General features: G+C 54.4%; 4 protein-coding genes across 4 annotated transcripts; 3 read left to right on the top strand and 1 right to left on the bottom strand.

The window, feature by feature from the left end:
* Window positions 1-133: 133 nt before the first annotated feature.
* PV07_02698 (uncharacterized protein) lies at window positions 134-2,317 on the top strand. Its single transcript, XM_016389327.1, has 3 exons — window positions 134-1,016; window positions 1,076-1,381; window positions 1,439-2,317. Exons 1-3 carry the CDS (start codon window positions 563-565, stop codon window positions 2,212-2,214), a joined length of 1,536 nt encoding a protein of 511 aa, XP_016251229.1. The 5' UTR covers window positions 134-562; the 3' UTR covers window positions 2,215-2,317.
* A 341-nt stretch (window positions 2,318-2,658) lies between these two features.
* On the top strand, window positions 2,659-5,558 carry PV07_02699 (uncharacterized protein). Its single transcript, XM_016389328.1, has 2 exons — window positions 2,659-3,451; window positions 3,572-5,558. Exons 1-2 carry the CDS (start codon window positions 3,362-3,364, stop codon window positions 5,342-5,344), a joined length of 1,863 nt encoding a protein of 620 aa, XP_016251230.1. The 5' UTR covers window positions 2,659-3,361; the 3' UTR covers window positions 5,345-5,558.
* Window positions 5,559-5,771: 213 nt separating this feature from the next.
* On the bottom strand, window positions 5,772-6,119 carry PV07_02700 (uncharacterized protein; the record flags this gene model as incomplete). Its single annotated transcript, XM_016389329.1, has 1 exon — window positions 5,772-6,119. One exon carries the CDS (start codon window positions 6,117-6,119, stop codon window positions 5,772-5,774), a length of 348 nt encoding a protein of 115 aa, XP_016251231.1.
* Window positions 6,120-7,472: 1,353 nt separating this feature from the next.
* On the top strand, window positions 7,473-8,358 carry PV07_02701 (uncharacterized protein). Its single transcript, XM_016389330.1, has one exon. The coding sequence runs from the start codon at window positions 7,709-7,711 to the stop codon at window positions 8,282-8,284; it is 576 nt and encodes a 191-aa protein (XP_016251232.1). The 5' UTR covers window positions 7,473-7,708; the 3' UTR covers window positions 8,285-8,358.
* Window positions 8,359-13,268: the final 4,910 nt, after the last annotated feature.

Here is a 13,268-nt window from a genome sequence, read left to right on the forward strand (position 1 = left end):
GAGCAGGGGGGGCTGGTGAGCTTCTAGGCGCAGGGTTGCCCCCCCAAAGACTCCCAAGACTGACGGCACCAACGAAGCCAAATGCTCTTCTGGCCCTGCCGCTGGCAGCGTTTCATCCGCTGCCATGGGAAGCACCAGAAGCAAGTCCCTGTGTCCCTCGTGTCTCGACCCCTTCACCTGCATCCCCTTCTCCATCCGCGTCTCTCCCCTTCATCCCCAACTCAAACTCCTAAAACACCTGTGACCAACAAGTCCGCAAATCCCCCCCAAAACCCAAGATGGTGGTATTCTGCCTCTCGTCCTCTTGGAGGCATTGCACTTGATTGCATTTTGATTTCCAACTATTGATTTGACGGCAAATCCCAGATTTATCACGGCCGCACCTCTCAACCAGCCCGCTCTCTCTGCGATCGATTAGCCTAACTGCATCCCCGCCTGCGCCATTTCGCCCTGGCTTCTTCGCTCTTCCGCTGCCGTACATCACCCTCTCGCCACCTTTTGACGTCTTCTTACTTCCTCCTCTTCCTTCCATCTTTCCATCGTTGGGCTCATTCTTTGAGCGATGCGTCCTGGCGGAGAAACGCTGCAATATGACAGACTCACGATGACCTTTCAAACCTCCCTTTATCCTACCACGCCATTATCCTCCGATCCGACCTCCGTCCCTTCCTCACCCTCCTTCGCCGGGCATGATGACTGGCGGGAAGGGCCTTCACTTCCTTTCAGACCCCGTCCCGATGGCTCACCTACCTCGATTGTCATAAATATCAGTGATGGCGGTGCAACTGGCCGCGGCATCCTTATCGGGCTATTATCTGCGTTTGGTTCCGCTGGTGTTGCGGTGCTTGTTCTTGCAATCTTCTTTTTCTTCAGATATACATCTCGTGGCCGTATCCTGTTAGACCGGATAGGCCGGCCCGGCGAGTTCGACGATGAGCAAGCCTTTGCGCAGGAAGAGGCCGAGGCCTTGGAGACGATGGACGAGTTGCAGAGGGCCGAGTATTTAAGAGCAAAAGGTATGAACTAATCCCATAATAAGTCAATCACTCTCGCTCAAGTTCTGACGGCGACACAGCATTTATACAAGCGAATCCTCCAGAGTCCGTGCAGACTGATATATCGCTGTCGCAGTTTCTGGCGATCCAAGAAAAAGGTGTTTCTGCGTGGGAGTTTGAGCCGGAATTGGAAATCGCCAACTGCTTTGTCGAAGCGAGAACCGAAATCGAGTTCTTTGACTCAGAGTGCAGTGTACAGAGCAATCTGCCAGTACCCAAGCAAAACGAAGTGTATTACTGGGAGGCTAAGATATACGACAAGCCGGAGAATAGCCTGATCAGCATTGGTATGACCACGAAACCATACCCTCTGTTTAGATTGCCGGGTAAGTGCATTGTCTTTTTTCCATGGGCTGCCAAAATTCCAGGTGCTGACTGATCAGGTTTCCATAAAACATCGGTCGCATATCTTTCCACGGGACATCGACGCTACAACCAACCGTTTACCGCAAGCACCTATGGTCCACCTTACGTGCAAGGAGATGTGATCGGGGTAGGATACCGGCCTCGAACCGGCAGCATTTTCTTCACACGCAACGGGAAAAAACTAGACGAGATTGCGCACAACTTAAAGACCCAGAACTTCTTCCCGACTGTCGGCGCCAACGGGCCCTGCCACGTGCATGTGAATTTTGGTCAGATGGGGTTTGTGTTTATCGAGGCGAATGTCAAGAAATGGGGGTTGGCACCTATGACGGGAAGTCTTGCACCACCTCCACCGTATGGGAGCGAGCAAGGTAGCATCCTGCTCGAGACCGGAAGAGAAGGAACGCGGCAGTCGACATACGAGCCTGGACACTCGAGAACACGAAGTGGCCTGGCAAGGCTTGGTCTCCCAGCTGGCAATCCTGGGCCCGTCCGGTCAGCCACGGATATATCTTTAGCGCAACTGGCGCATATATCGACACAGGATTTGCCCAGCCAGGGGAACGCGCTTCTGGACATCGGAGATATACAGAACCAGCCTGTGGAGAATACGCCTGCTGGGCAGCAGATTATCCCGCCTCCCGAGTATAGCAGTCCTCCAGGGAGTCGAAGGTCGAGTGGGGACGGCGACGAAGACGAGAGGCAAGAGTTGTTGCGCGAACGGACAGGAGGACCACCCATTCCCACGTACGATGCTGCTGTGGGCGAAGCGGCAGGACCCAGCCATACATGACGAGATACCCCTGAGCATGAAATAAATATCCTTTACGAGCATGAGTGCAAATATGACCTGAATGATTCCGTTTCCAGTAATACTACTGTAGCAGGCGTGGTTCATTTAGGGCTGACCTCCTGTCAACCGCAGTTTGCTTATGACAGAGCGCGTCCATCTGTCAGAGTTCCAGGACGCAGCAGATGTGGATACTTCATGCATGGTCATCCCGACGCGGCCAGACCTGGGGAATCACAAGGCGACGCTCAGGAGCTGCATGCTTGATTATGAAAGAAATTCGTCATGCAAAAGCTTCAGGAGAGACGATGCTGGCCACCCACTGGCCAATCGACTGGATATGCCTTCTAGTTATGGATTTGGGCGACCGTTGAGGCCGCCTGCACGTTTGGTTTGCTTTCACCTCGTGTTCAGTTCGTCCTAGAACCCATCGGGAGGCCATGATCTCGTTAGGGGTCAAGCGGAGGGCTGTAAAGTCTCCTGCTCTTCATCCAACCTTCTCGTTCCCAGCCGTCTCCGAACATAAATTCCAAGAATGACGCAGCCATGGCGGCCACCCACGAATGTTTATCTCTCTCCAATATGCGGCATGCAGGATGTTGACAGCTGAACTATTGGCATGAACATGCTTTTTCCCCTTGATTTGACTTTGGGCATATCGTTCGTTTCTGGACTGTAACCTCCGTCTATCCTTATCATTATTACGTTGATCCTGCGACCCGAAGGCCTGTGCGACTCTGGAAAATACCTCCCTAGACAATGCCTGCGTTGAATGTTTGTTGCTTCACATTCCAACGATCGCAACCTCCTCGGTCCTGCTACATATAGTGAAATCCCGCTCGAGTAATTGACAAGTCGACATACGCAAAGATCCAGGACTCGTCTCCCTCCAGCACCCCCCGCCCCTCAGCTGCTGCAGCTGATCTTCATCCTCACTCCACCCGTTCCCGAGCTGTTTCGGCTCCGGTTTGAAGCAGCTTCCCGAGACTCGTCCCGAACTTTGGAGTAACCCCAGACCAGACCGAAATCACAGGGCTTTGCGGACAGCGAAACAAAGGCATTGTGGAGCGAGCCACAGCAGTGCAAGAGCGGGACGCGGCAAACAATCAAACAAAGACCTTTGTAAGAGGTGGGAAGGCAAAAGTCCTCGATGCGAGGAAATCATGCCTCACGCGACGCAGGCCCGGAGCCTCGCGAATTGGGCAACAAGGAGGAGGCTTCTTTTCAGGTGATCGTGCTGGTAAGTGAGGGCATGTCCTGCTATACATCTACTGGTCACCCATGACACGCGGGTCCAGCTCTCTTCGCAGCTACATACACTAGGGTGTTGAAATGTCGCAGGGGCTGACCGTCGGCTTAGGGATCTACAGGCGGACCTCGAGAAGACAATATCACAGGGTTGTTGGTGAGGGCACCGCAGTCGGAATGGCGCAAGAGTTCCATGATCGCGGTGGATGCGGGAGCGCACTTGTCTAGCATGATCCGCATCCTTCAGAGAGAAATGCCACTGATGTCGGAGAAAGTGCCGGCCAAGGGATACTCGCAACTGTTGGAAAAGGGCCCCTTTGCAGGCCTTCGCTTTCCCAATATCAGTGCAAAGGCCAATGCACTGTACATCTTCCGCGAAATTCTCCACGGCTTCCTCATCACGCATCCGCATCTAGACCACCTCTCGGGCATGGCAATCAACACACCGGCGCTCGAATATGGCAGGGAAGCCAAAGCGATTGTGGCTCTGCCGTCCACCATCGAGGCCATCAAGAATCACATATTCAATGACTGGCTTTGGCCAAACTTGTCAGACGAGGGGAATGGAGTTGGCTTCGTGACCTATAGACGGCTGATCGAGGGTGGAAATCCTCGTTTAGGACTGGGCGAATCTCGAGGTTATGTCAACGTCTGCGACGGGTTGGCTACCAAGTGCTGGAGCGTGAGCCACGGCAAATGCCACAGAAGGGCACACAGCGCATCCTTTCAGCATGGCGACTCTTTCGGGTACCCACCCGACTACAACTTTCCATCTAGAAGACTGTCGCGGATATCAGACGATCATGGTTATTTTGCCGCGGTCGCTCAACAACAGTCACAAAATGCCGGTGCCTATCCGCCTGGGCCAGTCCAGATGTCCGCTGGTCCAGTCACGCCCGGCGGACCTCTCGCCTCGAACATTTTGGACAACTGTCATCTGTTTGAGCCAGTCTCAAGTTCCGCGTTCTTCATTCGCAATGATGCGACGGGGAACGAGCTACTGATCTTTGGCGATGTTGAGCCCGATTCGGTCAGTCTATCCCCTCGCAACCACATCGTCTGGGATGACGCGGCTGGGAAAGTTGCGAGTGGAATGCTCAAAGGCATCTTCATCGAGTGTTCATATGATGACAGCGTGCGCAACGAGGATCTTTATGGGCACCTCTGCCCAAGGCACCTGGTTGCAGAGCTCACCTTCCTAGCCAATTGTGTCTTGAATCGGCGAAAACAGAAGACCTCCAACGACGGTGCCGCCACCGACGCGCTCCTAGACGGGCAAACACCTGGTCGGCCCGTTGGAGCCTCATCAGTACCTGATTTGATGATGCGACAGCCACCGACACCCTCAGAGCTGAAACGCAAACGAAAACGGGCAATGAATGGAGATCTAGCCTCCACGCCCGAACTCGCACGCGCCAGTTTTGACGGCTTGCCTTCACCACAACCTATTCCCAGCGGGTACGTGGGTAACCGATCGGTCTCGTCGACCCGCCGAAAGCGTTCACATGAGCCGCGAGAGAGCGACCACGCAGCTGCCCCGCCCACTCCAGGGCGCGGTCGCAATGTCACCTTCCAAGCCGATTCGGCCGCTGTGCCAGTCCCATCATCGAGCGACCCTGCACTCGCGGCGGCAACAACAACAACCTCGACGGTTCAGAATCACCAGCACCCATCTTCCCTCTCCGGTCCAGCAAACTACCAGCGGGAAAAGCTTCCCGAGCCTCTAAAAGGTGTGACAGTACATGTTATTCATGTGAAGGATACGTTGATGGATGGTCCCGCTCCAGGGGACGTTATTCTCGGGCAGCTTCGGGCTTTGGGTGAGGAAGCAGGTTTAGGATGCGACTTTAATGTGACGAATTGTGGGGATAGTATCTGGGTGTAGCGATGATGAGATTGTTTGGGAAATGTAAACAGGATTTATCATGAGATTGAGGAACTGGTAAGGGGCCAACGGCTTGGGAGTGCAACGGCGGCAACGAGACTGGCGATTGCACTATGGAGGCGGCATCAAGCTGTGAGGCCGTGTTCGAATTCCTTTCATAGTGTTGGCTATTCCTACACTGACTGTATGAATTGACATTGATATTTGATCTTCGTCCAAGCTCCGGCACAAGGCTGTCGCATGATCGAGCAGCAGATGTTCTCGACGAGGCTGTACCATTCAAGGAACCACCGTCGGACCTCTTGGATCAACTACTTCACGGCTGATCAAGCAGGACAATCAACCAGACCGTGATCCCATCAGGATTCAATAGAGATTCACTATACTGATCTTCGCCAACCTCACCCTCTCTCTACACCTTCCCCAATTAACACAAGCATCTCTCTAAGATCAACCTTCGCCAAGGTAGACCTCGATTTTCAACTATATTAACCCCCTCGTTTTTCGGATTCTTTGCAGCTTGTTCTTTCTTTTCTTTTTCCTTCCCTCGAGTTGCCCAAGGTAAGGCGTAGCGTAGGCAAAACTGAGGCGCCTTTCCAGTCCAGCAGGGCGTGTGTGAGCTATTTCCCCTCTTCTTCTCTCTTTGTTTGGTCTCTCTTCTTCTCTTTGTTTCTGGGCTCTGGTTCACACCAGATCCTGGCCAGGCAGCCTGGACTGGAAGGTGGGCGGTTGGAGGGAACCTCAATATGCTATGCCATCCCCTTCCCCTTACCATGTTGCTTGTTCCTACTTACTGAATCAATTGTGTCTTTAGGTCTTGTTCTTGAATGCTTTTCATCATCGCTTGGGCTTTACGCTCGACCTTGGAGAAGAGCAGTAGTGTAGAATGGCAACTGTGTGTGGGGAGAAGGGTGATTGTTGTTGTCCGCTTTCGTGGTGGCTGTTGGGAATGTCGTGTTGACAATTGCTATATTGCTTCATCACCCTTGCTCCCGATTCCTTCGCGTCCCCGAAATCCCCGTCATGACGGCCAACCCACTCACTCCCTTCGCTCATTCACATTGTCCCTGAACAGAGATCACTGCCTCTCATTGATCACCGATGTGTCGAATCTGCCAGGCACAATCTTTCACGCCGGCGAACGTTCATCGCAGCTGCTCCGTCAACTAGGATGAGAGCCAGAAACACAGTTGTAACAGCAAAAGGGCGCTATACAGGCAACAGGGACATACTCGTGGAACTGAGGTGAGACTTGCACGAAAAGGAATTCCTAGCACAACAGTCAGACAGTTACCACCATTGCGGGACGCTGACCACCCGGCAGACACAGGAGTCACGAGTCGCAGAACAGATCAACGCACACGGCACGCTCTCATCCGAACAGGCACCAGAGACCACCCAATACCCAAAAGACCGACCTTGTCGCGTGCAACCGCGCAGCGTTCCTGTCCAAATCCCCCTCTTTGCCCTCCTCTGCAGCCCACAGATTCACCACTGCATCCACGATCGGGGTCAACGCGTTCGCAGCGATGACAATGCCGAGACATCTTTGCACAGTCAACCGGGCCATGGCCGAGCTCTGACATCGTCGTCCAAGCTGCCAGTACGCCGTAAGAGCCAGGATTGATAGCCCCAGGGCAAAATTGCGAACACCTTGAGGATAGACGTATACCATGTGCCTCGAGCTATTGGTTTTTGATGGGCTCGGTGGTGCCTCCAATACCCGTACCATGTATCCCCCAAACGCTACCGCAGCTGATGCAGGAGATATGAAGCTCCATACGCCAACAATAAGTGCTCCAGAGCCTATCAGGGTCGTCAGAAGGGGAAGGGCCGTATGGGACAGTCGAGGAAGAGACATTTCTGCTCGAGATCTGGGTCACTCTCTCGCAGGGAAGCAAACGCTGTCGATTCGAAACCCTACCCGCATTTGCAGGCCGGCCAACCACACTTGAGTGGTACACCAAGCTCGTGGAGGGAAAAGAGCATAGCTTCACAGGGAAGAACGGACCTGACGTCGACAGCTGAGGGGTGAAAAAGCGTATGCAAAAAGCATCCCACCGTACACTTTCTCATTGGTACTGTGGTCTAAACAGCCAAAGACACGAAATTATGGCGACATCGGCCCCGCGGAAGAACATCAAGCCAAAGGCTCGCTTCTTCTCCAACTCTCAGGTGATTGATCATACACACATTGCCATTGCAAAACATTGGCAGCAATTCTCCCAGCTAACAAGTTTCTTCCTATTTAACAAGGGCTAAAATAAAGGTTTGCAGGGATACCAGGCTTTTCGAAGGACCCTCTGTCAATCCAACTGCGCCGAGCTTCATCTCAAGGAAAACAGTAAAACGAAAGTCGTGGAGATGTCCGAGCAGCACTCCCACTCCCATTCTCACCATCATTCCCATGGTCACGACCACTCCCACTCTGGGCCAGCCCATCTCTTCCAAGCAACCTCCTCCAGCGATCAACCACCTGATGGATGGAGAGAAAGCGGCGTCCGGGTTATTCCCGGAGACAGCCTTGACGCCAACACGGCCCAGACGCCAGGAATGAATCGCGCCGCCGCCATAACCACGGCGAGAGTAGGGGCTCAAAAACTGTGGGCCGGGACGGTCAAGATTCACCCAAACGCCAAAACCGGCGCCCACCACCACGGCCATTTGGAGAGCGTCATCTACGTGGTCAAAGGCAAGGCACGGATGCGATGGGGCGACAGGCTGGAATATACCGCGGAGGCGGGGCCGGGGGACTTCATATACGTCCCTCCTTACGTGCCACACCAGGAGATCAATGCGAAGGAAGACGAAGAGCTGGAGTGTGTGTTGATGAGGAGCGACGGCGAGGCGATTGCGGTGAACTTGCCTGATGTCGTCCCGGCGGAAAACCCTGAGGGCGTGAAATGGATTGATCCCACGCACCCGACGGGAGGCGTGTGATCGGGTCTTTTCCATCCACAAAATTATATCAGATATACAAAATGGCAACGACGAGTTCCGATGTGCTCTTGATATGCAGTTCTGGCTGTGACGCCCTCTCAGATGCTCTTGAACTAGCCAGTACCGAGGACGCCTCGGTCGGAGCGCTTGATACTTGACTAACTGCCGGGCTTACAGAGGATCGCCCCATGGGACTCAACCAGGTAACAAAGATTTCCTGCAACTCCAGATCTCCTCCAAGCCTTGGCGTCTCGGGCGTATATGTCCACCGGAACACTATATAACACACTTCTCCTCTTCTGCCAAGCGAAGTCATTTCATCAAATATGGACCTCCGGCGGACAGGTTACAACACGCACCTCCAGTATTCCCTGTTCCGACCTTGGCTTCATTGTGCTCTATACTGCTCCCAGGTAAGTCTGATGGAAGCCAAGAGGAACTAGCCAGCGACGTCTGCACCCCGCATGACTCTGGTTCGGCATATCTGAGAGGTCTCTTGGTCCATACCGTTGCAAAAGCGAGGTAAGTGGAGTTTGTGACACCAGAAAACCCAAGCTGCGGCAAATCCCAAGCACGATCATCATAAGGTCGCAATGGGCAGGATTGCGTCTATATATACCATGTGGCCGAAGTGCCCAGGTGAGGCACCACAGGCGACTGCTCTCTTGCCTTGTGGTTGTGGCTAGCATGTCTCCTCTCCGCGCTGCCTTTCTTACCATCATTGCCTGCGCTTTGATTGTGGTTGGAAATCCAACTTCCGCGAATGGCCGTCCTTCTGTTGAGATCGACTCTGGGGTCGTGGTTGGCATCACCAAAACAGACAACACCTCCGGACTCCAGTTGAACGCATTCCTGGGCATTCCCTTCGCCGCGCCTCCGGTCAGATGGGGTCCGCCTCAGCGACCAGCTCCCTGGAAAACTCCCTTCTCGGCGTCGCGGTATGGACCAGCATGCGTGCAGCAGTTCAACTACCCGTTGTCCCGGAGGAATCTGATCCTGCAGTGGTTCAACACACCTCCTCCTCCGGCTGGCGAAAGCGAAGACTGTCTCAACCTGTGTGTCTATGCTCCGATTCCCAAAGCTAGGGGAAAACAGCAGCTAAAGGCGGTCATGGTCTGGTTGTACGGCGGCGGGCTGCTCTACGGTTCGAATTCGCTGCCGCATTACGATGGGTCGAATTTGGCGGCGAGTCAGGACGTCGTCGTTGTCGTGGTCAACTATCGCACAAATGTATTTGGGTTCCCTGCGTCATCTCAGATACCCATCACGGAGAACAACCCAGGGTCAGTTATCGTGTGAAATCGTGCTTGATCTATTGCTGATCGACAATGCACAGATGGCTGGACCAACGCCTCGCCCTCGACTGGGTGCAGCGCAACATTGCTGCGTTTGGGGGAGATCCTGCTAAAGTCACGGTATTCGGAGAGAGCGCTGGCGCCGAAAGGTAAGTCCCATACTGGTGAGGCGGCAATATCTGTGTGACTGTCTCCTGGGTCTCTGGCAGTGCTTAATACAGGCGAAGTTTGGGTCCTTGATTGCCTTCTCACACTTTCGCAGCGTCGATGCCCTGATCACTCAACCACCCAACCCTCTATCCTTCCGCGCTGCAATCATGGAGTCCGGCACTGCAACCTTTAGAGGCCGCCCGGCAGATCCGTCCGCTTCTTGGAACACCCTCGTGACGGCTATGAACTGTTCCTCCGCAGCAGATATCCTAGCATGCATGCGCTCCATACCCGCCACGACCATCAAAACTTACAACGAGATCAACCGCATGGCATGGATACCGGTGTTTGACAATGTCACGAGCGCCGACACGGCGCGGTCGAACCGTCTGAGCTCGACGCCGCAGAGTTCCAAAATCGCCCGCGTGCCCATCCTGGGCGGCACCAACGCCAACGAGGGCCGTCTGTACTCGGTGACGGCGAACGACTCGGCCTCCTTCATCCGCGGCCTCTTCCCCACGGCCACGGATACGCAGGTCTCCGCCTTGCTGGCCGCGTACCCGCTCGGCGGCCCTCCGGGGGTCGGCTTCGGCACCCAGCTCGAGCAGCTCGGCGCCGTGTACACGGACTTTATATTCCAGTGCCCCGCGCGCCTGGTGCACCTGGAAACCGCGCAGGTCGGCGTTCCCAGCTACCGGTACTACTACAACGTGAGTTTCGCCAACACGGACATCTTCCCCGACGCGGGCGTCTACCACTCGAGCGAGATCGGCATCGTGCTCGGCACGTACCCTCTCCAAGGCGCGACGGCGTTCCAGCGGCGTCTGAGCCGCTTCGTGCAAAAGGTCTGGGCAGACTTCGCAAAGGATCCGTACTATAATTCTTCGTCTCAGGCTGGCTCTGATCATTCCGCGGCGACGCCAGCCGCACCGCCCTGGCCACAGGTTCCGGCCGCCATGGGCGAATTGGGCGGCGGCGTGCGCGTTCAAGACGGGCCGGATGCCCAAGGGCCGTACCTGAGGGTTCTCAGTCAGAACCAGACTGATCTGATCGATCAGCGGTGCGCACTGTATCAGGCCATCTACGATGCTTTGGGTCGCTGAGAGTGTATCTTGATAGCTTGGCGTGAATCTGATCTGGTGAGATCGAGCAATGGCCGCAATTGAAAAGAATCGGAAAGAAAATGGGGAAGGGGTGGGAGGAGGAAGTATGAAGGCTCCGTGGCCAAATAGATCCGTCGATTGTCGTTGTGCTTGGGGATCACCAAGCTCGTGTCCACACGGTAGATTCGTCGTCAATTCATAGTCTAGTTGTGCTCGTGGTTTCGGCGCGGCACACCATGGTCTAGTTGGTGACAGCCACCAGTTCACGGGATATAAGATAGCGAACGTCCATGAGCATCGCAACGGAATTCGCGGCAGAACTCTATGGAAAGGCTTGCTGTAGAGCATAAGACTACTCCCACAACGTAATTGTCTAGATAAATCTCTTAGCGCCAGAAGTCTAATAAGAACATAGCGCGGACACAATCTGTTAAGGCGCCCCTTCGTATAGTTGCTTTACCATATTCATTTTGGTGTCGGCTCCAAGGGTGCTTCGATAGGTGGATTTATGTATGTCATCTGGCTCAGCGAGTCATTGTCCTATATCGCCGAGACCTTTCCGGACTGTTGGTACAACGAGGCTTTGCCCTGAAAAGGAAGCCTGAGAAGGAGCCTTTCTCCTCTTTTGATATAGCGGCCTATCACCTAATACTCCGCAGCGCAGCTTCCTCGGCACGGAGCAGAAGTCGAAAAGAAAAAGGGATTTTATGGCGGGATCTATATAAAGCCTAGTGAGGCATAGGCTAACCCCCGGATTTAACCCCGGCTAACCAAACCAAGCTTTTGCCATGCTTCTCCGCTGTGGGTCGAGCTATGGCCCGTGTACTCCACCATTTATATGCTCTTCACGTCGGTCACTCTCCTCGACCCAGAGAGTCGTGGAATGAGCCTCTTCAGTATAGGTTTAAGAGTTGATTGCGGCAGAGACCGCCTTTGACTCTTCTAAAGAAAGTCAACTCTACCATCAATGAACACCGCTACGGCAACATCAGTGGCAAACTCTCCCTTCCCAACCCTCGATCCATGCCAGCGTCATCGACTCCTAGTGCCAGCCATGCAAGGCTAAAAGCACCTCCAGGACCGGACAAACTCCATCAATCAAGCTCTGTGCAACTTGCGTACCCTTAACCACCCACATTCTAGCACTGTGGACGGACTCCCAACTCTAATACTCGCATGATCCTTTGCACGACGGATCTCGAAACACTCCACCAACGCGGGGTATATCTCGCTCGCGTCCTCTCGTATGCCACCTAGCAATCCGAGTGGAGGACTGTCCTCGCCGTATTATCCGCTGCCAGATCCGAGCCGATCATATTGCGTCGATGATGCGTCCTCCCGGCGTCATATCCAACTGCCGAGACCGTTTCACTCGCAGCTTTTACATGTAGCCCAGTGTCACAGGATGCATGGTAGCCCCGCGCAGACGAGATCAAATTACACCGAGGTGAACATAGCTATAGACTTGCCTGCAAAAGGCGGTGCCGTGTTAACCAGGCCAGGGAACGTGGCCATATAAAAACGTCCGGGACGGTTGCTATCATGGTGCGTGCGTCTCCTCTGCTTCTGTGTTTCGATCCATCCCTGAGCTTCTTAGGGAAGTATTCTATTCATCGTACGTGGTAGCTATGAAAATCTCAACGCTAACACTTGCCTGGTTGTACTCCAGCTGCTGGGGTCTCTGGGGTCTGGTCCTCGCGCAGAGCTTGCCGCAGGTCGACTTAGGCTACCAGATACAGCAAGCATCCTCCTTTAACGTACGCCATCTCCCACAATCCATCAAAGCAAAACCAAAGTTGACTAAGCCGGCTACGCTGGCCACAGGCTACAGGTCAAGTATACAATTTCAGCAACATCCGCTACGCCCAGCCACCACTGGGCAAGCTTCGTTTTGCAGCTCCCGTGCCTCCGACGGGGCGCAACACGACCGTACAAGACGGCAGCGTTGGCGCGATCTGCCCTCAGGCGAACCCGGACTGGATCGCCATCGGCGAGGCATACACTGCCGCCTTCGCGGCGGGGAAGCCGTTCAACTACAGCGCCGTGGCCGCCCAGCTCCAAGCCAACCCGCCAAAGCCTTCTCCGCCTGACCCGAGGATCAAGGAAGACTGCTTGTTTCTCGACGTGTTTGTGCCAAAGTCTGTTTTTGACAAGGCACAGAACAAGACCAGTGGATACAAGGGTGCTCCGGTGCTTGTCTGGTGAGTTTAGTTTTGCTCTTGGGACGTGTTTGTGTCGCTGTGACGGTGGGTCGACTGAAATGGGGATGTCTTTTGGAATGTCGGACCCGTCATGGTCACGACCATAGAGTCGACCTATATTGCTGACATGGCCTTCTCGCAGGATATACGGGGGTGGGTATACGGCAGGCTCAAAGGCGGGATCTGGCAATCCGTCCGGTCTCATCCACACCAGCCAGACCAACGGCTCGGATGG

This window comes from Cladophialophora immunda, assembly GCF_000835495.1.
Source record: "Cladophialophora immunda strain CBS 83496 unplaced genomic scaffold supercont1.2, whole genome shotgun sequence".
Classification (NCBI taxonomy): domain Eukaryota; kingdom Fungi; phylum Ascomycota; class Eurotiomycetes; order Chaetothyriales; family Herpotrichiellaceae; genus Cladophialophora; species Cladophialophora immunda.